The 26,805-nt window shown below is 38.4% G+C and overlaps 1 protein-coding gene across 23 annotated transcripts in view; it reads right to left on the reverse strand.

Moving 5' to 3' along the window:
* The window catches only part of CAMK2D (calcium/calmodulin dependent protein kinase II delta), a 309,843-nt gene extending 287,496 nt beyond the window's left edge, over positions 1-22,347 (reverse strand). For 6 of the 23 annotated variants that reach the window (XM_072810441.1, XM_072810449.1, XM_072810437.1 and 3 more), the window contains exons 1-2: positions 21,784-22,343; positions 20,045-20,139 (exon numbers count right to left, since the gene is read on the reverse strand). In XM_072810441.1, the coding sequence (XP_072666542.1) occupies positions 20,045-20,139; positions 21,784-21,848 (160 nt within the window). In that variant the 5' untranslated portion in view covers positions 21,849-22,343. Of the gene's footprint in view, positions 1-20,044; positions 20,140-21,783 lie in introns of all 23 variants that reach the window. The other 17 variants (XM_072810456.1, XM_072810454.1, XM_072810445.1 and 14 more) reach the window with 6 other exon arrangements.
* Between the last annotated feature and the right edge of the window lie 4,458 nt (positions 22,348-26,805).

A 26,805-nucleotide genomic window follows, 5' to 3' on the forward strand; every position in this document is an offset into this window, starting at 1 on the left:
TGAAAAAAAAAAAAAAAGATTCTAGAGATGGATACTTATAATGGTTGCACAACAATGTAAACATACTTAACACCACTGAACTATATATTTAAAAATGATTAAAATGGTAGATTTTAAGACAATGTGCCTTGCAGGTTCCCTCATTATTTTTCACAAATCCAAATTAGGCTTTCAAATAAAACATTAAGCAAATTGCTTAAGGTCATCTCATTGATGTCAGAAATTAAAGTTTACAACTCTGTACAAAAGAAATGGTAAATCACAGCTTTTACATATTGCAGGCCCACAGAATCAATGAATTTCTTTGAAAATCACTTTGTGAGAAGGAACTAAGCTAGATGATAACAAATTAAATGCCTATTTATGAAATCACAGTAGTTTGTTTTCTGATAACTCTCCCTAAATTAGCCCTGAATATTATATAAGACGGTCTGTACATGTTCCTTTCCAATCCATCTCCCACAAATAGTGGTTTCATGTGGCTGTTTAAACATACCCATATAAAAACCCACAAAGGAGAAAGAATGTGTGGGAAAGTTAGCCAGTCTCCTATTTCCAGCTAACTCGCCAACCTGATTTTTAAAAAAATGAAAATAGGATATTGCAAAATGAGTGAACAAAATATTTTTAATGTGTTGTTGTCCTCCTTGTATTCTGGCAAAAAATAAGTAGTACTTTTCATAATTTCTACAACTGCTTCTATTTTGAATGGAAATGATACTAAAAAATATAACAAAATAATATCATCAGATATTCACTATTTCAAATACTAAGGCAAACTTTTCTAGTATGGATTTCTCCATGGCACCAAAAATTTCCTGAGAAAAGTCAATTATGAAAGACTTTAAAGGCTATTAATTCAACCTAGTCTTTAAAATCAATTACATGGGATGCCTAGGTGGCTCAGTGGTTTTAGCAGCTGCCTTCGGCCCACGCCGTGATCCTGGACTCCTGGGATCAAGTCCCACATCGGGCTCCCGAGTGGAGCCTGCTTCTCCCTCTGCCTCTGTCTCTGCCTCTGCCTCTCTCTCTCTCTCTCTCTCATGAATAAATAAAATCTTTAAAACAAAACAAAACAAAAATTACAGTATTTTATAAAAGATATAATGTGGGGAACAATACTTATTAATTCACTTGAAAATATACATCAAATTATTAATATATATAAGACAGAACCCACCCAAAAAATGTCCTGCCATCAGTGTAAAGCTGGGTTTTAATGGCATAAAAAATATTAACTGTAATTGGAATATCCCTTCAAAAAAGCAACTTCCTTAGTTCTTTTCCATGCCTAAAGTGTTTATAGCATTTAAAAGTACAGAACATGGAAATTCTCCACAGATGGGTTTGTCTTATATTGTCAGACAAGAAAATACAATGCTGCAAAAAAAAAAAAAAAAATTGAAATTAGTCAAATTTCATAGGAAAGAAAAAGGCAGGTTGCTGCATTCTTAGGCCTTCAATGAATCCTAAATTCACTTTTCAATATAAAAGATGAAAATAAAACTTCTTACTGATTATGAGCTCACCTATTAAGAGTCTTAGTGAAGGACAACTTCTGCCTATTTATCTCAGCCCTCATGGCCTATTGCCCCAATCATTCCCCAAAACAGTTCCCACCTCAAAAGCAAAAAGACTAGCAAATTTTATAGCAGTATCAACAGACTATGAATATATGCCACAGCCTAGAAAGTAACATGCAGAAACAGGCACCTCTCTGACAAAGGGGTAACGGGAAAGGATAGGTCTAGGATAAGAATTTAAGCACACTTCCCATTCAATCAACAGAAAAATACCGATCTGCATCAATATTCTAACAAAACCCAGGATACAAATAATGATCCTCACGCCAAATTATTTCTAGTAACAGTGAACATGAGTAAAGAGATCACACAGTAATAGATTAGATTGATGATTCTTTGACATGAAACAGATGCTCCTTTCAACTCTGGGCACAGCTATTTTAAAATATCTTACTTGGTATGATATCTCTATTCCTACACATGAAGGGAAAATGGTCATAATTCACTTTCTTATACTGAAACTCTGTTTTCATTTTTCTCACATCAAAATATATAAATTAGAATACTTTGTTACCTATTTGTTACATGTACATGTGTCATCACGCAAATTAATCTGGTTAATAATCAATAATTCTGGTATGACACTATAACTATACGGTTATACTATCTGTGTTATAAACTCTTCACTTTGCATTTCTTTAATGTGTATGTGTGTGTTTGCCTGTGTGTAGCAGTTCCTTCACTCCTAGGTATATATGCAAGAGAAATAAAGACACAGGTCTATACAGAAAACCTGGGACACAAATGCTCACAGCAGCATTATTCATAGTGGCTGAAAAGTAGAGACCACCCAAATGTTCATCAACTGATGGATGAACAAAATGTGCTATATCCGTAAGATGGAACACTATTCAATAATAAAATGTGCTACAACATGAATGAACCTTGAAAACATGCTAAATGAAAGAAGCCAATCACAGAGGACTATATAATGTACGGTTCTACTTAATATGAAATGCCCATAAAAAACAAATCTACAGAGAAAGAAAATAGACTACTGGTTGCCTGGAGTTGAGGGAGAAGAGAAAAAGCAGGAATGGGGAATAATTGCTAAAAAGTAAAAGGTTTCTTTTTGAAGTTGATGAGTCACATTATATGTCAAAACCTTAACTCCCGATTTCCCACTTCAATCTAATTCCACTCCACTATTCTCTATCTCTGTTAATAGCACACCATTAGATAGTTGAGTCGGCCATAAGCCCAGTAGTCATGCCTCTTCACATTCCTTCATATCTCACAATCTTTCCATTAGCAAGTCCTGTATTTTCTCCTCCCCCAAAATATCTTCTTGGGCAGCCCCAGTGGCTCAGCGGTTTAGCGCCACCTTCAGCCCAGAGCCTGATCCTGGAGTACCAGGATCGAGTCCCACGTCGGGCTCGCTGCATGGAGCCTGCTTCTCCCTCTGCCTGTGTCTCTGCCTCCCTCTCTCTATCTCTCTCTAATAAAGAAATAAAATCTTTAAAAAAAATATCTGCCTCCCTCTATCTCTCTCTAATAAAGAAATAAAATCTTTTAAAAAAGTACTCACCTTCACATCTCTAATAGACTTTCAGACTCTCCTAGTCTTGTTCTCATTCACGTACTCTTACCATCTATCCTCTACCTGGCATCCAGAGACAGACTTTTTAAGCCAAATGCTGGTCACATCACTTCTCTGCTCCACATCCTCAAATCAGCTTTATGACGGCTTTCAAAATAAGTTCCAAATTTCTTAACATTAGCCAAAAGGCTCTATCTACCAAATCTGTCCTCTGCCTACCTCCAGAGATCATTGTGTGCTTCTCTCCTCCTTGCTAATTAGCTATGATTACTTTCTTTCTAACCCTGTGCAAGCTCGTTGCCACGTTGGTCCTTTGACCTGGAAGTTTCTTCCCTCATATTTTCTCATGGTTTGTTTCTTCTCTTCATTAATGCCTCAGCTCAAATGTTACATCCTCAGAGAGGCCTATCTAAAGTAATTTCATTTGAGCCCTGTTTTATTTACTTCACAGCACTTATCTATCCAGATGATTCTTCCAGCCTCTCCTATACCAACTATGCTCATCTCTATCTCCCCCAAAATCAAGAAGTATGTATGCACATAGCAGCTGCTCAGTAAATATTCGTTAAATAAGTGAATGAATTAATGAATTAATGATGGCTGATAAAATGAGAGTAAGTTAAGACATGAGATCTCTCTGGTCACTATGGTACTAGATTCATGTTAGCTCAACCTGTTAATGATCCACTGTAAACTGCTTTTAGTGGACTCTTCTCTACAAACTGCAAAGACCATAACAAATGTGTTCTCTTCAAGCTCTCATTCCTAAACTCTGGGAAGTAGAAAAACAAAGTCTCATTCCTAAACTCTGGGAAGTAGAAAAACAAAGTATACAAAAACATCAGTATAAAAGACATATATCTCTCTACTTATTACACAAAAGCTAATAACTGGGAAAGTTGAAAAAAGGTTTTCTTTTCTAGAACTTCTAAGTCTGAACTCAAAGTTTTCTTTAAGAGAAATCACATGGTAGAGGGACAGAAAAGTAGGAGAAATTATGTATTAAACATCAATAGTAATAGCAAAGGGAGAGAGAATGAGGAATAAGGGAACAAAACCATTTTATGAAAAAAGAAAAAATAAATGACACATATTCTGATCACATCCACCTTGATTAACAATCTGGGTTCACTGCTTTTCTTTTCATTAGAAACCCAAATGAAAGATGACACAGACTTAAAGAAATTATTTTTTTTAAGATTTTATTTGAGATAGCAGGATAGCACAAGTTGGGGGGGGGGGGAGTGGCAGGGAGAGGAAGAAGCAGACTCCCCACTGAGCAGGAAGCCCAACGTGGGGCACCATCCCAGGATCAAGACCTGAGCTGTAGGCAGACACTTAACCTACTGAGCCACCGAGGCACTTTAAGGAAATTATTAAGAATACTAATGCTTTGGGGGGGAAGTTGTCAAAGCAAAGTCCTTACCATCAAAGTCAATGAAGCAGAGATATGTAGATAGGAAAGTAAGCAAGGCACACATGAAATAGAATATTCACAATGACGAACCTTACAAACTTTGGTAATAAAACCTCTAAAATGAACTAGCTTAAGTCTTTACAGTTTTATTTCATACTCCTGATCTGCGGTAATTTTCTACATAAACACTGCCTTCCTACAGATGAAATCATGTACAACTCTGATCCATTAAAAACTGCCTACAGAGGCTTTTGTTTATGTAGAGAAATTGAATGAAATTGAGTAGAAATAAGGGAAATTTAGATTCTGAATTGAAGAATCCCCCAGGCTTCTCTTTCAGATAAAAAAAGAAATCTGCTACCAAACATTCCTAAACGGAATTATTCTGTCATTCTTATAGAACAAAATTTTCCTCCCAAGCTTCTGCTTTCTAATGGCCTCCCTACCTCATCTCTCTGCTGGATGTACCCAGAGAGAACAAAATAGAAGGACAATAGCGAGGGTCTTAAATTCCAGCTGCTCTATTCTTACCAGCTATACAAATTAAGGAAAATTAATGTGTGCGTGTGATTTTTTTAAAGGGCTTTTTCTCCTTAAATGTTTAAAAAGCACCAGGATTCCTGTTGTCTCACCCTGTCAAACCCTAATGGGTTCCTAAAGACTTCTCTGGTCACTATGGGACTCGATTCATGTTAGCTCTACCTGTTAATGATCTTGGTGGACTCTTCTCTACAAACCCCAAAGACCACGACAAATGCATTCTCTTCAAGCTCTCAATCCTACTTCTTTTTCTATTACTCTCAGCTGAACTGTAACTCTCATCTTCTCCATCTCAAAACATCTCTGCATGTGTGCTATCTTCTCATTCTCCTGCTATCCTGCTATCTCTCTAGGAAAAATGTCTTTCTTCCTACTCAAATCTCCTGTTCCCACTAACATCCAACAGTCTCCATGAATGCCCGGTAAATTTTATACTCTTGCTTTGCATTATCAGTCTTTCTATTCCTTACTGCTTTTTTGTTCCTTTTCCTCCTCCAAATAAGCTTCAGCTTTATTTATCACCAAAGTTAATTCCCTTGACCTGGCTAATCCCTGGAATTACTCCTGAGGATGTCAATCTCTTTTTTCCTGTTTTATTAAACAAGCAAGGCTTTTCATGTTATCTCCATTTATTCTTTAATCCCAAGAAATAGTTTTCTTTATCCATTCAGCAAATACTTATTAAATATCTATTATATTTCATGCAGTGTGCTCAGTTACAAGAATGTAGAGATGAATAACAGATTGGCCCAATCCTCAAGATCTTTTCCTGAAAACTACTGAAATTCTGCCAAATGAAAATCCAAGGCCTTTTCACAGTCTTCGTTGCTCTTTACTTCTCACACTGTTACTTGCCATCCCCTTCCTTTGAAAAATTTCTCTCCTTGAGTCAAAGCATTGAACTCTCCTGGTTTCCTCTTCCTTTTCTGACATATCTTTCCATTTCTCTTACTCCAGGCCTACTTTTTCTTTCCATCTATTAAGATGAATGTATTTCCCCAGACCACTGTCCTAGGATCTCTATTCTTTTCTTCCTATATTCACTTCTGATCTTTTCCATGAATATGGCTTTTACCATCAACTCTGCACAGACAAGTCACAAATAGTAGCTAAATTGATTACTGCTATTTTATAGATAAGAAAAACCAAGGCTTGGAAACATCAGGAATTTCTCCCCAGATCACAAGGACTAGGAAGTTTTAGAACCAGGTCTTGAACCCTAGCAATTGGATTTCAGAGCCAATGCTCTTAACCTATACAATATATTGCCCCGCTTTCTGGGACCCTTTCTCAAAGATCACACCCAATGTTTAATGGTCTTTTAGATATTTTGCTTGTACATCAGACACATACACGTCAATTCATCATTTTTATCAAGATCAAATGATTCTGACTTAATTTGTTATATGAAAATTACAACGTTCTCCATTATTCGAACTTCAAACCTCAGTTATCCTTGTGTCCTCACTCTTCCTTATCCTTTCATATCTTAAGGTTTCAGAACTCAGTATCTCACACTCTTTGCCAATCCAACCTGCTTATTCACTGCTGCCAAGGTCCTAGATGCCCTCTTTAACGTGTCTTCACTATATTTAAGACAATATTCTCAACTTAGCAATCAAACACTTTACATGCTTTTAAGCTTTATTTTAAAAGATTTTAGAGAATAAGAAAGTGAGCATGCACACAAAGGGGAAGGGCAGAGGAAAGGGAAAAGAGAGTCTTAAGCAGAACCCCCCCCCAGAGTGCAGAGCCCTACATCAGAGCCTGATCTTAAAACCCTGAAATTACAACCCAGAGATTATGACCCGGAGATCATGACTTGAGCTGAAACCAAGAGTCAGGCAGGCACTTAACCGACTGCGCCATACAGGTGCCCCAAAGCTTTTTTTCCTGATTTCCCATAGATTACTTCTGCCCAAACAGGTATTTTTGGTTCTTGCCAGAATGTTATGCGACTTCCTGCATCCCCGGGTCTTTGTTCTTCTTCCTTCCTTCTATCCACCCATCTAAACTTCTACTTCCTCGATATTACTTTTGTTTCCACAACTATAGGTCATTTAGGCACACTGAATCATCATACTACATTCTTCTGCTACTCCTCTTTATCTCTTGTAAAATTATGTGTTTCTCCTATTCTCCAAACCAAGCTATGAGTTCTTTGACCATGTTGCATTATTTCCATGTCCCTTACAGCTTTCTTTGCCCAAAAATAATACAAACGGTTCTCTTCTGTTGTCCTTTAAAGAAAATGCTAACCTTGCTTTCTTCTCTCAACAACTGTACATATTAACCAGCATATTCCTCACCATTAAACTTCCAAAGATACATAGTAACACAGATGAAAAGTGAGGCAGAGTTTATTTTCTAGGAGAGAAAGCAGGATATCAAATGTTTTAAAGACAGTAGCCTTATTTCTACAAAAATGTTCTAACTCAGAGACTTAACCAAATTCCAAATTAGGTAATCAACTCCTTACTCCCTAAATCTCTCTGCTCCTATGTTCCTTCAGCTGAGTAATACCGCCTCCTCCATTCCCTGGCTTTGGAGGAAATGTGATGTGTCCCATGAAACAGCTGCAACATGCCACTTGGGGATGGCAGGCCTTATAGCACTGGGCACAAGAATCCCTGAATGTCCCTCATCAACACTGCAAAAGTAGGAGATTGTAGGGAATGTCTTAAGATCCTAAGAATGAAAGATGCTAAATACAAGAATTTTTCAAAAAGACTTATTTCACACTCCCCTTCCTCAAAACTTTTTTCTTTTCAAAGCTTGTTACTGAAGGTCTTAATAAAACATTTTACATGTAGGGTGAGGAGAAATTATCCTCTCAAAGCTAAGTGCTATTTTTAAAACTGACCTTGTGGGTGTTCATGGAATATTTCTAACGTTGGTCCTTCTAAATTTGGATTTATTCATTTGGATTATTCAAAATATACCTCTTAAAGTTTCCTACCTAATGAAGTTTACAAAAGCTCAGTAAATATGAACTAAATTTTTAAAAATTATTTCTATTTTAAAAGATCAATTATCCCAATGATCATTTAACCATCCCTGTTCATGCCTTAAGTCCTTCTCTTTATTATGTCATTGGCAGAATATAGACGCTACAATTACCAGGATTAAATGAAGGATACAAAGCTACAGGTAATCCAGTAATTGGATCTTTGGCAGTATAAAATATAATTTTTTCCTTCAAACTTAAAGTTAACAAAGTTGTTTTCCCTTTTTCTGAACATAGAGATGCATAGGAAGCAGTCAATCCAAACGTTTTTTCTGAAAATTATTTCCAGATCATATAAATATTAGAGAAAAGTAAGCCTCTATCCTATTTACAAGAGGCAAAACTTTTCTCTTTCACAGCTTTTTCTTTGTCCTCTCCAATTCTCCTAGAAAGAAAAATACCCTGAAATCAGGAGATCTATATTCAAGAGAAAAGGAGTTGACTGACCTTGAAATTTTTGCTTGCAATCTGGAACTAGAATTTTTTCCAACCTGCATTCTAATGGTTATACCAACCCTGAATCACTGCTTTTGAATTCAATAGAAGATTTTCTGCTCAACAAAGTTCCCATCTGAACTCCAAAAAATTCTACCATGAATTTTATATATTTCAGAGAGAGAGAGAGAAAGAATATTTCTTCCTCCTTTGATTTCTATAGTCCTTAATATTAACTGGATAAATCATATATTTTTATTTTACAGCTATAAGATCCTTTTAAAAAGAAAAAAACATATTGCATGGCTGAACTTAGGGAGGTTAAATCTCTAAATTGAAGTTATCTTCTAAACAATGAATGAGATATTTATCCATTATTTAATGATGGGAATAAATGATTATTTTCCAACCACCAACTTGTGTTAAGTTATATCACAGAATTAATCTAACTGTACAATTGTGAGCTTTCCTTAAAAAATTTTTGAAAAGACAATAGTTGGGAATAATGTATACAAATCTTACTGCTAAAAGTTCTGGGTCTCTAAATGTGTATTCATTAATCATAAAATGATGCAGTTTGGGAGTCATGCATTCATTCATTTTATTCAATAGATATCTGCGAAAGGTACCAGGTATTAATCTAGACACTGGAAATGCAGATGGGGAATATTAAACATCTTTTGGTTTTGAACAGAAACCTACAATTTTTGCAATAGTCATTAATCTAATATTGTCACTGCACAGACTATCTAGCTTTTCTTGTTTATAAACACCAATGGGATTCCCTAGGGCACTTTCATAATATTGGTTGATTTAAGGAAAAAAAAAAACTTTTAACAATTCTCCTTTATCTTCCAGTTAGTCACTTTTTTTTTTTTTGTATTGCCCCAGAGCTAAATAAAACAAAATGGGAGGTTGATAAGAAGATGCTATTCCTCTCTTAACAGCTATTCATCCCTAATGACTCAGGGCTGTAAAATCCTACAATCCCACCTTATTAAATCCTTCCAACAGATCTTGCTGTACTCAATAATTCACTGTAAAACAAAAACTTTCCATCTCTTTTCATCAGTTTTTACAAGCTTTTGTGAAAATTTATACACAAGTCAGTCACTCTGGGTAAAAAAGTATGTATCTTCTTTTAAGTTTGCTCCTTATTGACACTTCCTGATTACTTTGCTTCCCATGATTTTTTTTATTGAAAGATTTTATTTATTCTAGACATAAACATGAGCAGCAGGAGGAGCAGAAAGAGACTCTCAAGCAGACTCCACCCTGAGCATGGAGCCCAACCTAGGGTTCAATCCCAGGACCCTGAGATCATGACTTGAGCCAAAAATCAAGAGTCAGACCCTTAACCACCTGAGCCACCCAAATGACTCAAATTTCATTATTCTCATCATTATTCAATGATTCATTATTTAATTAATTTAAATAATTTCCTATTAAATTTGTTATCTTTTTCTGCCATCTTTCATTCAAAACTGGTTATTTCCAAAACCCAGTTCAATATCAACCACTCTAGGAAGCCTTCCCCTTATCTTTCACCAACCCAATAGTTAGGTCCTTACACCCCAGAATGAGTAAACACTTCCACTGTGACACTTATCAATTGGTATGGTAATTTACTTCGATTCCACATGTACTTCACCTTGAGATGAAGAACCTTACCCTTTGTACTTTGTTTATCCACACTTAGCAGAGAGTCTGGAAGAAGGTGAGTAACTGAAATTTAGAATCATGCTCCCCAAAATTCACTTTCAGTAGCATAATTAAATGGTCATTGGTGGAAATGTACTAAACTTGCAGAATGCAATCTGGCAATAATGCATCAAAAATTTTGATAATATTACATCTTCTAACCCATTAATTCTCCTTTATGAATATTTCCTAAGAATCAGAAATATGAAAAAGTATTACAAAAAAATGTTTACTGTTTTGTCAGTTATCATAGCAAAAGGCAAAAATTTTTAGAAGGCAAAAATTTTTTCAAACCAATATTAAATACACTAATATTTTACTCAGTGGGGTATAATTCAGTTATTAAGAATTCAAACGATTTGTAGTAACAGGAAAATTTTAAAATACTAAGCAAAAATGCAGAACACAATAGTATACATTTTAGTGTCTAGTATTCTCCAATTTAAAAAAAGAAACCCCACCAGTGACTGGGAAAACTGAGTGAGCTATGAATATGTTGTTTTCTATTTTTCTGTATTTCTCCAGATTGCATAATTAGCATATGTATTTTTATGATACAATTTTTACTGTACTTATACAAATTGGTGATGATTAAAAATTTATTTCAGAGATATGTCCAAAATATACAATTCTCCCTGTACCTAAAAATACTAATATAACCTTTAATATAAAAACACATACAATTTGCTTTACTAAAGGATTCATCGTGTATAAAACTTCTACAAAATGGCCAAAATGCTCAGCTGAACTAATTTCACAAATCACTTTTGCCACCATGATTATATATAAGTGATTTGCATGTTTTTATGAAAAAAGTATATTTTCTTAAAATGTGTGTGAATATATGCATATATATACATATATGTATACATACATATATGATGTTTGCTAAAATTACAGAATTGTGAGACCCCTAATAAAGAAATAAGTGCTTTAAAGCTTATATTATTCTAAGGGATTTCCAGTACTGAAACAAGCACATTTTCTAGTCCTTTTACCAAGTTTCTGAATTGACAGACACAGCAGTTTTAACAGTTGGCCTCTAACAGCCTTCACTAAAAAAAATCAATAAACACAATTTGTGCATCCAAAACTATACAAAGTATCACCAAAGTGCTTTTTAAAATGAGCTTCATTAAAAAATAAGTCAAAAAGTAAGCACCTCTGGAAAATGGATAAAAACTTAAAAAGCTAAACATTTAAAATTATGTGATGATAGCATGAGTCTGGCATTATTAACAGACTAATGGACACACATACCAGGAAAATGTTACTCCTTATTATCAAGCCACTTTACAATTACATGGTAAAAAATAGCAGTAAGAATTTACACATAGTTGTTCAAAAACTTACGAAATTATACAAAACTCTTTCCAACAAAGCATAATATCAAGGAACTAATGAAATAATTTATGAATTAAAAATTTGATATAGTGCATTCCATTTGACATGAAGCCTCAGCTCAATTTTCACTTACTTTATCTGCAAGAAGTCTCTGTTAATCATATATCTAAGATTCTCTCTTATTTGCTTACTCATTTGTCCACTCCAACAAACACAAGTATCTTCAATACTATAATTACTGTGCCAGGCACAGATTCAAAGATAAGCTTAAAAATGTCCACAAGATATTTGAAAGCTACAACATATATAACTAAAATACAAAAGGAGAAATGATCAGCTGCTTAAGAAACATGGAAAAAGCTATTCAAAGGAGGATGAAAAGAATCACTTGGGCCTAGAGAAGGAACAAAGGGTGGAGAATAAGTGAGAGATGGCATCATAGAGGCGGCAGCACCTGAACAGAGTCTTACAGAAGGATTTCAACAGCACTAGGTGTACTCATTTCTTCTGGAGGGTGGAGCCAGAACTGTCTCCCTTCCTTTGAACAGACTGCTTACTTCGCTTGGACAACCATTTCTCTCTTCTACCAGGCTCAATTGCCATTCAAAAACACAATCTCATGCATTTATCTCTTCAAGAAATCTGTGATAACAATCTCCTCCAGCCTGTATCTACACAAAAGCCTTGTGTAAATCTCTACTATAGTCCTCAAAAACTATACTGTACATGCCAGGCTATCAGCCACACTAATAGACCACAAAACACTTGCCAGCAGATCTCTATTTTTCACCTCCGTACCCCTGCAATTTATCAAGATGCCCAGGACAATGAGTACTGAAAGGTCTAATGATGAGCTGAATAAATGAATAGGAAGGAGACATGGTAACTGTCAGCTGGAAAACCTGTTTAGGAAGCTGTTTAAAAAAGCTGAAGCAAGAAAAAACAGCTCAAGTTAGACTGGTGAAAAAGAAAGAGATGGAAAATGGTAAGATGGATTAAAGAAAAGAAAGAAAATCAAGCATGCCTGAAAGTCCAGAAAAATTATGGCACCATTCATAGAAGGAAGAAAGTACTGAGTCCCCAGGGATGAGTAGAGTTTGTACCTGGTTTTCTAATGAATACACTTCAGCAGAAATTCAAGTCATCAGAACACAGTCTCCAAAAATCACAGAAGTATTTCTTAACCAAAATATCAAATTTTAGTTTAAACCCTAGTGCCATGATATGGCATAGCTCAACTCTACAACTTCTCTATAATACAGAATAAAAATCTACTTACGATATTTACCTTTAATAAGTAGTTTTATATAACTTACTCTTGCTTTATTTCAATGTGTAGACAATGTTATTAATAAAATTGCTTCAAAAAGAAATAGGAAGAAAATAATTTCCTGTTACTAAATAAATTCCAAATTATTTGCCTTCCCTACCCTTAAGGGACATATTCCTATTTATGAAAGACCCTGAAGTTTAGTGAGATCAGTCAAGCACATATAGATAAGCATAGAAAGGTTAAGATAAGTTCTAACAGCAATCAATGGGATGTGATAGTAGAAAGAGCCAGAATTCAGAGTCAGAGAAAAATGAGTTGAAATACGGACTCTACCACTTACTAATATTTAGGATTTTAGTAACTTAGAGCCTCAGTTTCCTTTATTTAAAAATGGAGTAAACTATTTAAATAAAACAAAGTGTTTTGTAAGTATACACTAGTCACTGAGAAGGTTCTCTTTAAATAATAGCTATTAACATTCCTATGATTTTATCATTGCCGAGTTGGGTAGCAATAAAGGTCTAAGAAGTTAAGGAGACTATAGTAGTTACAAAAGGGGTTCGACTAAGAGAATCAATTATGATACTGTTCTGTGATTGTGTATAATTATGACAGTGAAGCTATTTAAAATCAAAACCAAACAACAAGCAAAGCTGTCCTCTCCCCTTTCTCTCGTCTCCAAACCTAACAGTTTCCCCATATTAGAGAAAGAAACAGTTCATGGTAGAACAATACTTCTTAAGGTGAGTTCATGGCCTATCTTAACTGGAATCAGGAATTTTGTCATCTAAAAAAGTATCCTGCTACACTTAATTATTTTATCTAAAAATAACTTTATAATGAGAGTTGCAGCAAATTTACCATATACTGAGAGTTGCAACAAACTTAATCATAATCAGGTAAACTATTTTGAATAATCTCTCCAAATTGTTTATTTAGATTTTGGTCCTTGAGCCCTATCTGCATTATAGTTTTAATAATTTATTTAAATCCATATTATATAAAAGGCTTCCTTCATCTCTCCAGGCAGAAATAATTTTTACCTTTGAAAAAAATCAATAACATTTTATTCATGTTAGCAACTTATACCATTTATGTCTTCTATGATAACTATTTGTGTAGACTTACTTTTCCTAACACTCTGCCCATTGTACTCATTTACTATTAAATAAAAATATATAAAATAAGGCCACATAATTGAACATGCTTAGTAATCTATCAAGTAATATGAAATGTAAATTACTACAGAGGTACTGTGTGTTGTTTTTTTTTAAGATTTTTATTTATTTATTCATGAAAGACACACAGAGAGACAGAGAGACAGAGAGAGAGAGAGAGGCAGAGACACAGGCAGAGGGAGAAGCAGAATCCATGCAGGGAGCCTGACGTGGGACTAGATCCTGCGTCTCCAGGACCACCCCAGGCCAAAGGCAGCACTAAACCGCTGAGCCACTGGGCTGCCCGAGAGGTACTGTGTTTTAGAGAAAAAAAATATTGCTAAGACTCCACTTAATGTATAGCACTGCAATTTACAAAACAATCATTAATTGCCAATAATAAAAAAACATTGTGTACACCATACCCTAATAAATGAAGAGAGACAGAGGTCTAAAAAAAAAAAAAAAAAACCAACTCAACCCTAGAGGCACTAGGAGTTGGTCAGCCTCCATATTGCCCCAGGAAAAAGACTTTTAAAAATTAAATTCTAGTTAACAAATGAAGTTAAATGCCCAACACAATCCCAGTATGTGCTCTATAACAACTCATGATTATTAACTTTAAAAGGGCCCATTAAAATTTACTACTAAATTTTCCTTTTTAGATTTTATTTATATATTCATGAGAGACACAGAGAGAGAGAGACAGGCAGGCAGAGGCAGAGGGAGAAGCAGGCTCTATGCAGGGAGCACGATGTGGGACTCGATCCCAGGTCTCCAGGATCAGGCCCTGGACTGAAGGCAGCGCTAAACCATTGAGCCACCCGGGCTGCCCCTAAATTTTAATTTTTATATGAAGTTGATTCAGTATTTCAAGGAAATGAAAAGTATTAATCTAATTGTATAAACAATGAAGGTTCTCCAGGTGTTCAACTCCTACTTCATAATCAGTTGGGTAGAGGTTGACACTAGTTATTAATATCACAGTGAGGTACCTGACAACCATATTCTTTATTAAATTTGCCTATGTTAATGATGTTGGAACACAGAAAAAGATTTTTATTATTTCCTAGAAATGCAGATATACATTTTTATCTCCTAGCCAATTTGAACATCAATAATATTCTCACTCACCAAAAGAGGAAAATAGATATGCAATATCAAAACATTTGTAAGAATGCAAATACAACTAAATGTAACTAAAGGACACTAAATGTTAAAATTGATACACGCCACTTTGGGACCCAATAATTAAGAAGCTGTAGAAATTCCATATACAAAAATAAACAATTTACTAATTTTTTCTTAAACATTGCTCAAACCAATAAACTTTCAAAAAATATTAATTCACCCAATTGGTTCCAAATCGCCAAATCAATAATGTTTAATCACAACAATCTGACTCATCTATAACATCTCGGTTCTGCTTTCAATTTAAGACAAGTAACCATAAGGCTGAAAAATTGCAGTAATTGCTTTATTGCCTGGGTGTCGAAGAAGAAAACAAGTAGCAAGAGTTGGTTGTTGACATCTCTATTATAAAATAAAAAAGACTACTTAAGGACATACATGCAACATTGATTTCAAAGCTGGGAACTAATTTGGGGTACATGATCAAGCAGTTTTATAAAGTCCTGATTCAGTCTACTAAGATCATCAACTTGGGAATAACAAAACTAGTAAAAATCAAATAATGCAAATGACTTGTGTTGTATCTGTGAAGTATTATAGAAATATAAAATGAAATCCCTTTTTATTTTTTTTTAAGATTTATTTATTTATTCATGATAGACAATAAAGAGAGCAAGAGGCAGAGACACAGGCAGAGGGAGAGGGAGAAGCAGGCTCCATGTCGGGAGCCCGACGCAGGACTTGATCCCGGGACTCCAGGATCGCGTCCTGGGCCAAAGGCAGGCGCCAAACCGCTGAGCCACCCAGGGATCCCCTGAAATCCCTTTTTAAATTCCAAGGGAGTGAAGTTAAAATACACTTATAAAAGTATACTATTTCAAGCTTCTATTGTAGTTTACATTTTACAAATACAATGACTTGTGGCATATCAGACCCCATGTCATAGAAAGTGGTTTATAATGATCAAAAATTACACTGGAAAATGAATATCAAGAAGACATTACGATCTTTAAAAAAAATCATTTACCAAAGAGTCTTTAAAATGTGAAATCACAAATACTATTTCTAAAGACATCTGCCATCAAAACCATCAGTCCACCGGATTCTGAACTGCAATCACAACTTTTCATGAACTTCACACAACCTGACAATATGTTACAGTTATAAACATGTCAAAAATCAAAAAAATCTCAGAACTGCAGGGCAAATTAGCATTTGTTAAATACCAACCTAATTGTCTAGGACCAAAATGATATAATTTCTACTTCCCATGGTAAAAATAGGATAAAATTCTATCATCAGTAACCACCATTTAAGCATACCTAATCCTAACAAAAAAACTTGAGAGAAATTTCATATGAAATACAAGCCATCTGAAACTTTTCTATACTATTTTTAAAACAAGCCAAATTATGTATCAGTGTACTTAATCTATCTGATCAGTACCATATGATGAATGCTCTGTGCATGCATGTGCTAAAGCAATAGGGAAGAAATTCTTCAACAGACTGAGTCTCCCAAATATGGTTTGTGTGACTAACAGCTGAGAGGAAATGCAACTGAAACTGTACTGGAAATCCATTAACATCTAGGCACAGAAAAATGCCTGGGTGACAGTATAGTTGGATGTGCAAATTTGTGCAGGAATATAGCCAAATTTTTTAGCAATCCCTCATGGTCTTATATGTATTGACAATAGCCTTTCTTTTTCAGTTGTAATGTTACATTTAAAGAATACTATTTGAGTTGGAGGACCTGGCTGGTCTTTAAAACAAACAGGTTTAAAGCTTGGATTTACAAAGGCACAGCATTTTAAATTATACAAACAAAAATTTGTACAAAAAAATTATATGCTCCACAAAAACTGCTATGCGCAGCTGAAAGAAAAAAAAATCAGTATGTTACGAGGGGGAAAAGTATGCTAACTTACATATCATTCTAATTTCCCTTTAAATGTATCACCTTAAATTTTTCTAGAAAGGTCATTTTAAGGATTATTATATTCTGAGAAGGGAGTGCTTTTAACGTTCATATTTTAAAGCATATGTTAATACACTACCTTATTGATTACATCTAGTATTTGCTTGTTTTTTTTTTTTTTTTTTTTTTTAAGATTTTACTTATTTATTCATGAGAGAGAGAGAGAGAGAGAGGCAGAGACATAAGCAGGAGAAGCAGGCTCCCTGCAGGGAGCCCGATGTGGGACTCCTGGATCCTGGGTCTGCAGGATCACATCCTGGGCCTAAGGCAGGCACTCAACCCGCTAAGCCACCCAGGCATCCCTAGGATTTGCTTAGTTTTTGCCTAAGAACAAGTATTTAACTCCTTCACAAACCATTTGATCCTAGTCACTCCATACTGAACTCTTCCTATATACACAATGCTGTGAAATGTTATATTAAAAACTGAAAGCACTTCATTAAGAGTTTACAACTTAATATACTTAATAATACAACTTTAAACAAGTGTACAAATTCAAAAGTATAAATATGCTATAAGTAGCTCTAGTTGTGGTGATAAAATAAACTGAACATTTTGAAGTACTATAATATTTTACAGGTGAGCAGTAATAGTAAAATTGACTCAGCACTTTGCAATTAAGAAATGATTCTCGTAAAATTCACTGAATCCGCAAAACCACCCAGGATACCCTATGAGTACTCTTCCCCCATTTTGTTGATGAAGAACCTGAGATCAAGAAAAGATAAGTGACTAATCCAAATTTACACATTAAGTAGTAAAGTCAAGATTCAAATTGCATTCTCACGGCTAAATCAAGGCTGCCCCTGGATTCATAATTTTCACATTCTTTCATGTTAGTAATCCCATCTGATCATTACGACCCAAGAGATAATAATAACAGCTAATATTCATTGAATACGTATTATGTAGCAGGTGGCGTTCTGTACTATATTAATTTACTCCTCACAAACCCTATAAAAGGGTTACATTATTAGTCCATTTTATGGATGAGTAAACAAAGGCTCATCAAAAACACGTAATCTTGCCCCAAGATTACAATTAATAGGGAAATCAGAATTTAAACCCAGGGCATTTATTCCAACACCTGCTTCTGTACCACCTCACTCCTCAGAAGGGTTTAACGTAGGCAGGTTAAGAAATTTGCCCAAAGTCACAAGAAAACTGGAGAGGGAGAGGTCTTTTAGTACTTCACCCTACTTTTCCTAAACGTAATTGGAATCATTAAATCCAGATGGGGCAAAGTGGTTTGGGATGTAGATTGTTCTTTAAAGTGGAGTATGAGCAGGTGAGAAACACTGGCAGGAAGAAGGAATCCCATCAAGTTAGAGAAGACTTATCCTCCACAGACTGGAGTCAGAAGAAAAATAAAATGTGAGCAGAAACTGTATTTGCCATTCTGATATAGGGAGTATGAAGCAGGGTAGATGAAGAGGGATAACACTAATTAAGAAAATCAGTAGAAGTGAAGCATGAGACTGATTTGTTTTGAAAGAAAATTTAAAGCCACTAAGAGATTTGGGACAGGTGGTATAACGCCTCCAAAAGAACTACTACCTACTCTCGCCAAAAGTACCTAGTGTAGGGAAAGAAAACATATAAGCCCTGACAGAATTATACACTTTTTTTTTCTTTTTTAAAAACTAAAATGTCATTTACAGTTTAGCAACTCATTTTGACTGTTAAAAACCTTCCTGTGGAGAGAAGAGGGATAGGGGAGTGTAATCAAGGATGACGTGCTTCTCATTAGTTCTCAAGCTGTGAAGCTATGGTACTGGTTACTTTAGCACATAGATGTCCCTAGGAAGACCGTTAAAATCAGATGAAGGAAATCACAACAAAATCTCTCTGATTCAAATAAATGAACTGAAATGCCAATCTAAACCTCAAGCATATGTTAAAAGTAGAATCTGTAACAGAGAGAGGAAAAGTTTTTAAAAAATCATGGCAGAGACCAAACACAAGGATCCTAGGAAGCAGCACTTTTTAGAAGACAAATTGAAATGAGGCAAACTAACCCTAATAGAATTTCCTCTCTCATTACTTAAAATAAACCAGGTCACTAAAATGGCTTATATTGTGGCATTTTGTTCATTTTAATTCCATTTAAATTCCATTAAACCATAAATTCCCATGGAAATACATTAGACACGTGCTCACAATAATTAGAATGCCTAACATTTCAGTGTAAGTACTTTTGCATGCGTTCAACAAAAGAATGCAGTGAGGCCCCTTCAAGGTTTGTTTTTTTTTTTTTTTGGTTTTTTTTTTTTTTTTTTTTTGCGTATGTCAACAGCTATTTTATGATAGGAATTATCTCCGTGGCTATAAAGCATGTGTAAAATACATTACAGGAGTCGGCGAGAAGCCTTAATGCGGAAGACCCAGTATAGGTCTGGACTGCACACACGGAAACCTCAAAATCAAGCTGAACTTCCTAGAATATAGCAATGATAAATTTTTTCCTCCCAAAGCTATTACTGTTAAATATACCTTGATAAATTAAGTTCAAGTGTAACTACAATTGAAATATGATTCAACTGAGCTATGACCTATTTTTCCTCTTAAAAGCAAAAGAGAATAATGACAGTTGTGAGACATTTTTCCATTCCAGGGTATTTCTGAAAGTTGTTTCACAGCAGAGCTAAAAGCAAGACGCACTAAGGGACAACTTATTTGCTGTAAAATAGTTACATATGCTGCTGCTCACAGGACAGTTGGAATGATTTAATAATTTGTTGTTAAAATTCTATGTCTTCACTTAACTTTTAAACTATACATACCAAGAGGCATTCAAGAAGGAAGTAACTGCAAAAATGTAAGAGGACACCTAAGTCTACAGTTCAATTATAACTATATATTTACAGACAACAGAACAATCAACATGACAAATACATAATTAACATATACTGTATTATGTGGTTGAAAATACCCACCCCTAGCAGAAAGCTTTTTGGTGTTGATAATTTTGGCAGCATATTCTTGTCCAGTAGGGATTTTCATACATCTTCTCACCACTGAGAAAGCCCCCCTGAAAACCAATAATTAGCATGTCATCAATATAATCAGCTCTGATATCCTATTAAAAATCACAGCAATCTGAGCATTTTTACTGCATTTAGTGATTTGTAAAATATCAATGCGCTACAGTAATATCAGAAAATGAACGATTCTTCCTGGGAACCCAAGCCTTCTTTAATGTTGAAGAATAAAAGTAAATTTTATTTAACTGGGAGCACACATTATTAATCAACATAATGAAAGAAACTGCCAATTATGACGGCTCTTGTTTGCCCAGGAAATTTGAAAACATTTTACAATTCACACTCACATAGTACCAAATGCTCTGAGAAGGGAGAAAAAAAAAAAAAAAAACCTGCAAAGAGCATGGCTGAGGAGGAGCAGCAAAAATCTGCTGCCTATTTATTAGAAAAAAAAAATTAATGTGGCTCCAAGTAAATATGGCGATTGTTTTCACTAAAATAGAAATCTTGGGAACATTTGTGTGGTTTAATAAGTCCTGATACGGTGATTTCTCTGTGCCCTCTTTTGAGCTGGGGGAAGGGTGAGATTTGAATTAAGCTGCTCTTCCGACATAGTCTCCATGTTTTAACAGCAGACAACATATAAATATGTAAGGATATACTTGTCATTACGTTTAAAAGATAATTACAGTTTCTTGAATTCAATTGTATAAAACATACATACATACATACACATAAACGCACCCCTTTCGTAAGTAATAGTCGGCACTAGCGATAGAGGAATAGGGTTTGGGTGGGATGCTACATAAACCAACATTCACGGTTTGGCCCCTGGGTCCCTAAGCACACAGGTCCTCAGGAGGTCTCTGGTCCCCTTCCTTAAATTCTCCGAGGAGTTCCGCCAGTCGGGGCGTGGGAGGTCGTTTTTATAGGACGCTAGGCTACCCTTGGCAAGCTTTCTCTCGGTCTCCAGGTCTTTTCCGTCGCCTGTATAAATAAATCCTCCCAGAGAATGCGAAGATGTACACGTAAATCCTAGGAAGGATGATGATGAGCGAATAATCTAGGTGCAAAGGGTAGTGGATATGGGGCAGGGGGTCGAGTTCCTTTGGTGACCCTCTTCCTGGACAGAACAACTACTGGACGTGAAATAGACTCCACGCCAAGTTGAACTTTCGGCATCAATAAATATGGCACCGTCTGTGGCAGGGAGTTCTCGTTCGTACGTGGGTCGTACGGGCGACACGCCGGCTAACCAGGAGGCATCTCTATTTACAGAAAACACGATCTATGTTGCATTTTACACGGGTTCTTGTTTTCTCTCCACACACACACACACACACACACGCACGCTCGCACACTTCTCAGGATGACAGCTACAACTGCAGGGACCGTAAATCCACTAAGTCTCTAGTGCAAGAGGGTTGGGGTGGGGGGGGGTGGGCGGGAGAAGGTGGGTTGAGGATTATCGGAATGGGCCACACAAGCGGGGTGGAGGGTCTTTTCCAGTCTCGGTCCCCCTCCTCTTGCTAGAGCAGCACCTTGCTCAGAGCCGGCCACGCCACTGGCCCTCCTCCCACTCCTCGGGTCTCCCCAGCTCCCTCGCCCCGCGCGGGAGGCCGGTGGGTCGGGGAACGCTACCCGCCCCTCTGCTGGGAAGGGGACGTGCGGACGCGGGCAAAGGCGCTTACTTTCCGAGCTCCTCGAAAAGCTGATACTCGTCCGTGAACCTGGTGCAGGTTGCGGTCGAAGCCATCCTCTCGGTGCGGGCTATGCCCCTGGCTGGGAGAGCCGGCGGACGCGACTCCAACAGACGCGCGGCTTCCCCGGGACTGGCCCCGCGGCGCTGCCACCCAGGGCCGCCCTCACTTTCCTCGTCCGAAAGTAGCTCGCCCGGGAGGGAGTGTGCGCAGGGGCGGGGCGCGAGGGGAGATGACCAGAAAGGGTGGCGTGGGGTCTCCTCCCCACGGCCCGCCGATTCTCTTCCTCCTCCTCCTCCTCCTCCTCCTCCGGCCCGTGCTTCCTTCTCCGCGGGACGCTCCACCCGCCCCTTCCCAGCCCCTCTCCCCCAAATGCCGGGGGCGAAGTACTCGGGAAGAAGGGGCCGGGAAATGGAAAACAGCCGGGCACGGGGCGAGAGGCGAGCAGTTGCGAAACTAGCCGCACCGGGCTGGAGGGGAGGGAGCCCGAGGGGGCGGAGGCCGAGGAGCTGGGAGCGGACAGCGCGAGCCCAGCTGCAGCTGTCAGCGGGCGCGGGGGGCGCGGGGGGCGCGGGGCGCGCCGGGGCTCGGCCGAGCGTGCGCGCCCGGGGCCCGCCTGCCTCCCGCGGGCGCCTCGGCTGCCTGGCGCTGCCCCTGGGGCCCGCGCCGCTCCGCTGCGAGGCTGCGCGGCTGCGCGGCGAGAGGAAGAGCGCTCGGATGGGGCGAAGCCCGGGCGGCCCTCCGCGGGCCTGGGCCTCCGCCTCCTCCCCTCGCCTCCCCTCCCCTCCCCCGCGCTCCCTCCGCGGAGCCCCCTCCTCGCCGGTCCCACACCTCCCTCTAGCGACTCCCAGCCCCGCGCCTTCGCGGACCTCGCTCTCCGCCCCGGGTCTCACGCTCGCGCACACCCGTCGGGGGGCGGGGGGGGCGGGGGGGGCGGAGGATGTACGAACGAGCAGCCCGGCGAGGGTTTAGGCGAGTGAGGCGACACGGCGAGCCGCCCAGGTGACCTCGCGGTCAGGCGGCTGCCGACACTGGGGCTGGATGCGGCGGAACGACGCGGGGCGAGCCGCGGGCCGGCCGGGGGGTGCCCCCGGGGGGAGGGCGACGTGCGCGGCCGCGTCCGCTCGGCTCCGCTCGGGGTCGACACCGCGGGGGCCGGAGGTGGGCAATCGGCCGCGTCCCGCCCGGGGTCCCGGCCTCCCACAGCCCCCGGGGACTCCGGGCCCGGCCTGCAGAAGCCGCGCCGCCGCCCGCAGCCGGCTTAGCGAGGGGCGCTGCCCGCCGTGCGCCACGTTTCACGTGTGAGGCGACTGCACCTCACTGCCCACGTGCCCCCGCGCCGTTCTCCAGGCCGGGTCGCTCAAACTCTTGACAGACAACCCCCGCCCCAGGCCTTCGCTTCAGCCTTTGCCGAAGGCTAGAATGAAAGCAAACACTCCCCGAGCGAGCGAGCGAGCGAGCGAGCCACACCCTCCCTTCAGAGTAACTCCCGCGTAAGCTCAGGAAGTTCTGATAGTAAGGCGGCTTCTCGCGAGATCTCCGGCCCGGGCGGCGGGGGCGGGGGCGGGGGCGGGGGCGGGGGCGGGGGCGGCTGCTGGGCAGGTTGGGTGTCGGTCACGCGACCTGGCTGGGGCTGACGTCACTCGCATCACGTGAACACGTTCCGGCCCGTTTCGTTTTGCAAAGGGAAGAAAGAGAAGTCTAGCGGCCGGGCGTGTTCTGCTCGCATGACCGAAGACCTGGCTAGGCAGTGACCCGGAAGTACGCTTCGTAAGCGACTTAACGGTTCAAGAGTGTGTCCTTAGCATTAGCAGACAGTAAATAGGAGGAAAAAAGTAGATTTAAAATAAATCGCTGATCGCTGAAACAACCCCCGGCCCTCCCGTCTGTCTTTAATAAACTATGCATCTGCAATTTTGAAGGCAGAACAAAACGGTTTTGAACGGTCTTTCCAAATTGCTGTCCTTTGTTTTACAGCAGGGGACCCTAAAAACCTCGTAGTTCTGGCTGATTTGTTCATGATTAGCATTACATCATGGACTCAGATTTCCGCAGCTGGAAGATAAAGGATAACTTGGATATACAGTCTAATGTAGAGGAATTGTTGCCATCTCCCAAGGGCTGCTTGTCCATAGTCACACATTTCCTCATCTGGGGAATGATCTCCTGCCAAGAAGCAGAGCTTTTACTGAGGTTTTCAAAGTATTTACCAATTCCAACCACTGTAACAAAATGGAACCTTGTGCCTATTTTTATTCCTAGCCATAAAAAGCAAATAGAACATTGTGTAAAATGTAATGATACAAGATGATACCAAAGGCTGTATAAAGAAAAACAGGTCTAAATATTAATAATTGAGCCATAAAATTGGAAAAAAAAGATTTCGTCTGCTAAAGATTTTTAACTTGTGTCTTAAATATCTAGCAACATGGTTCCAAGTTATAATGCAATAATGTAACATTCTCTGAATCTGAAAATGAAGCAGAGTAAGTATAATTAAAACAATAAATAAAGATAATATAAAATTTTACAACTCCGGGGAGGAAAAAAATTTTTGAATATTCAAGCAATTAGGTCTACATAATTACAGTATTTATCTCAGTTATTTAAACTAGCAATAATTGTGAGTGGTTATGATGATTGTATGATACAATGAAACAGAAGAGTTTCAATATTGATGTATTATTAGACAATAAATGTGTATTTTAAACACTGCTTACTCAATATTTGTGCTGTTTCCTGATTAATATCTTAGACTGATTAAAATATTTCTCTTATTCAAAGATTGACAGTTATTTCTGAAGTTTGGGCTTTCTTAAAACAGTGATTTTTTTTTTTTTAATGTTTACAAGACAGTAATCCTTCTAAAGTTACACAGAAATCCCATTTGGATTATAATCTTCTTGCCTTCTTCCTGGTCTCCTGTGTCTGCCCTTACCCCTTTTCATTCTAGTCTAGCCATGGCAGGCATAATGGTCCCCTTAAAACCTCAGTCAGAACAAATCATGCCTTTGCTCAAAAACTTCTGAAGTCTTAGTAACTCAATTAGATTAAAAAGCAAAATTCCAAAAATGGCTAACAAGGCCTTCACGGGTCTGCCCTCCATCCCTACTCCATTCGTCTTCTTACCCTCAGTTTGTACCCTGGCTCATTCTACTCCAGCCGCATTGGCCTCTGCTGTTCTGGAGCATGACTTGGCATGCTCCTGATTAGGGACTTCACATGTACTATTCTCTCTTTCCTGGAATATTCATTTCTCCTATTGCATTTTTTTACCTCCTTCTAGTATTTTCTCAAATATCACCTCATCAATGCAGCTTTACCTGGCCACTCTATCAATTACTGCCCATTTTTCAGACATGATTTCTATTTGCACTGCCTGCTTTATTGTTCCCCTTAATATCTATTACCATCTAGTATACTATAAATTTTTCCCTGTTAATTGTTTACTTCCCAACTAAAATATAAGTTCCCCAAGGGCATGCGTTATTGTCTGTTTTGTTTACTACTCTATTTCCAGCAACTGGAATAGTACCTGGACATAATAGCTGCTCAATGAATTTTATTGAATGGGCAAATTAATTATTTTGGAATTTAAATGATCTAATTGCAATTTTTATATGAAAGTTGTTGGGCAGCCCAGGTGGCTCAGCGGTTTAGCGCTGCCTTTGGCCCAGGGCCTGATCCTGGAGACCTGGGATCGAGTCACGTCAGGCTCCCTGCATGGAGCCTGCTTCTCCCTCTGCCTCTCTCTCTCATAAATACATAAAATCTTTTTTTTTAAAGTTGTTGATAATTAATATACCAATAAAACTTATTACTCTAAGGTGATCATTTTCAATTAAGATAGTCCCAGTATCCTATAATTGAAAGTGCTTACGTGGAGAAGTGGATTTTTAAAATACATTAAAAATTAACATCAAGGGAAAAAGGATCTAGTACTAATTTTCATGCCATTGAAGTCCATAAAGGGAGAAGGAATTTCTGTTTTTGTAGATATACTGGCATTACTAAATTTTACATTGTAATAAAAGACAGATGCCAAAAGTTTCAAATGATTAGGTCTCACTGTGAAGACACAACTCAGTTAAGGAAATGAAAATGTGGCTTTGAAATAAGTTTTTGTAATTCCTACACTAGTTTAATACCACCCCTACTATGAAAGAAGATCCATTTTATGATGTGAAGAAATACTTAGGAAGTCATAAATGTGAAAAGGACGTCAGAAGTTACAAATGGGAATGGAGGATTGGCAGGTTAAAGTTAAGAAATTTTCTAAAATTTAGTAAAACACATGAGCTGAAAGTTATACAAAAAATAAAATGCAGGAATGCCTGGGTGGCTCAGTGGTTAAGTTTCTGTCTTTGGCTCAGGTCATGATCCTGGACGTCCTGGGATGGAGTCCTGCAACGGGCTCCCCACAGGGAGCCTGCTTCTCCCTCTGCCTGTCTCTGCCTGTCTCTGCCTCTCTCTCTCTCTCTCTCTCTCTCGAATAAATAAATAAAATCTTTTAAAATAAAATACATTATTCAAGTATAAATGGGAAAAAAGTTATAAACATGTGCATATTTGGTTTCTCAATTGATTTAATCACACAAAGATTGAAATCAGCTAGTGTTATAAGCTCCTAATGTTCTGCTTGCTAAGGTGAAAGAAAAGCAGTCATAATTTTATCTTCTTCTAAAATGTATTCTTTAATGCTGGAAAAGGTAACAGTGAACAGAGGAAGAGGTGTGAGGTATGAGGGGTGGGGAGTTTTAGGGGGGTAACTAGTTCTAAGCAGAGCCCAGTCACTACCTACATTGCTAGACTTCCATCAGATGAAATCATGTTAATACCAAGACCACACAATATTTTGCTCTAAATATATTCCCTCCCTTTTGTGTGTGTGTGTGATGGTATCAACTGACCAAAGTAGCAAAGAGGTAGAAGACAGAATGAAAATCATCACTACGTACAAATACAACAGGAGAACCAAAGATAGAAGATCTCTTTTTTTCTCTTTTTTGCCAT

This window comes from Canis lupus, chromosome 33 (assembly GCF_048164855.1).
Source record: "Canis lupus baileyi chromosome 33, mCanLup2.hap1, whole genome shotgun sequence".
Taxonomy (NCBI): Eukaryota; Metazoa; Chordata; class Mammalia; order Carnivora; family Canidae; genus Canis; species Canis lupus.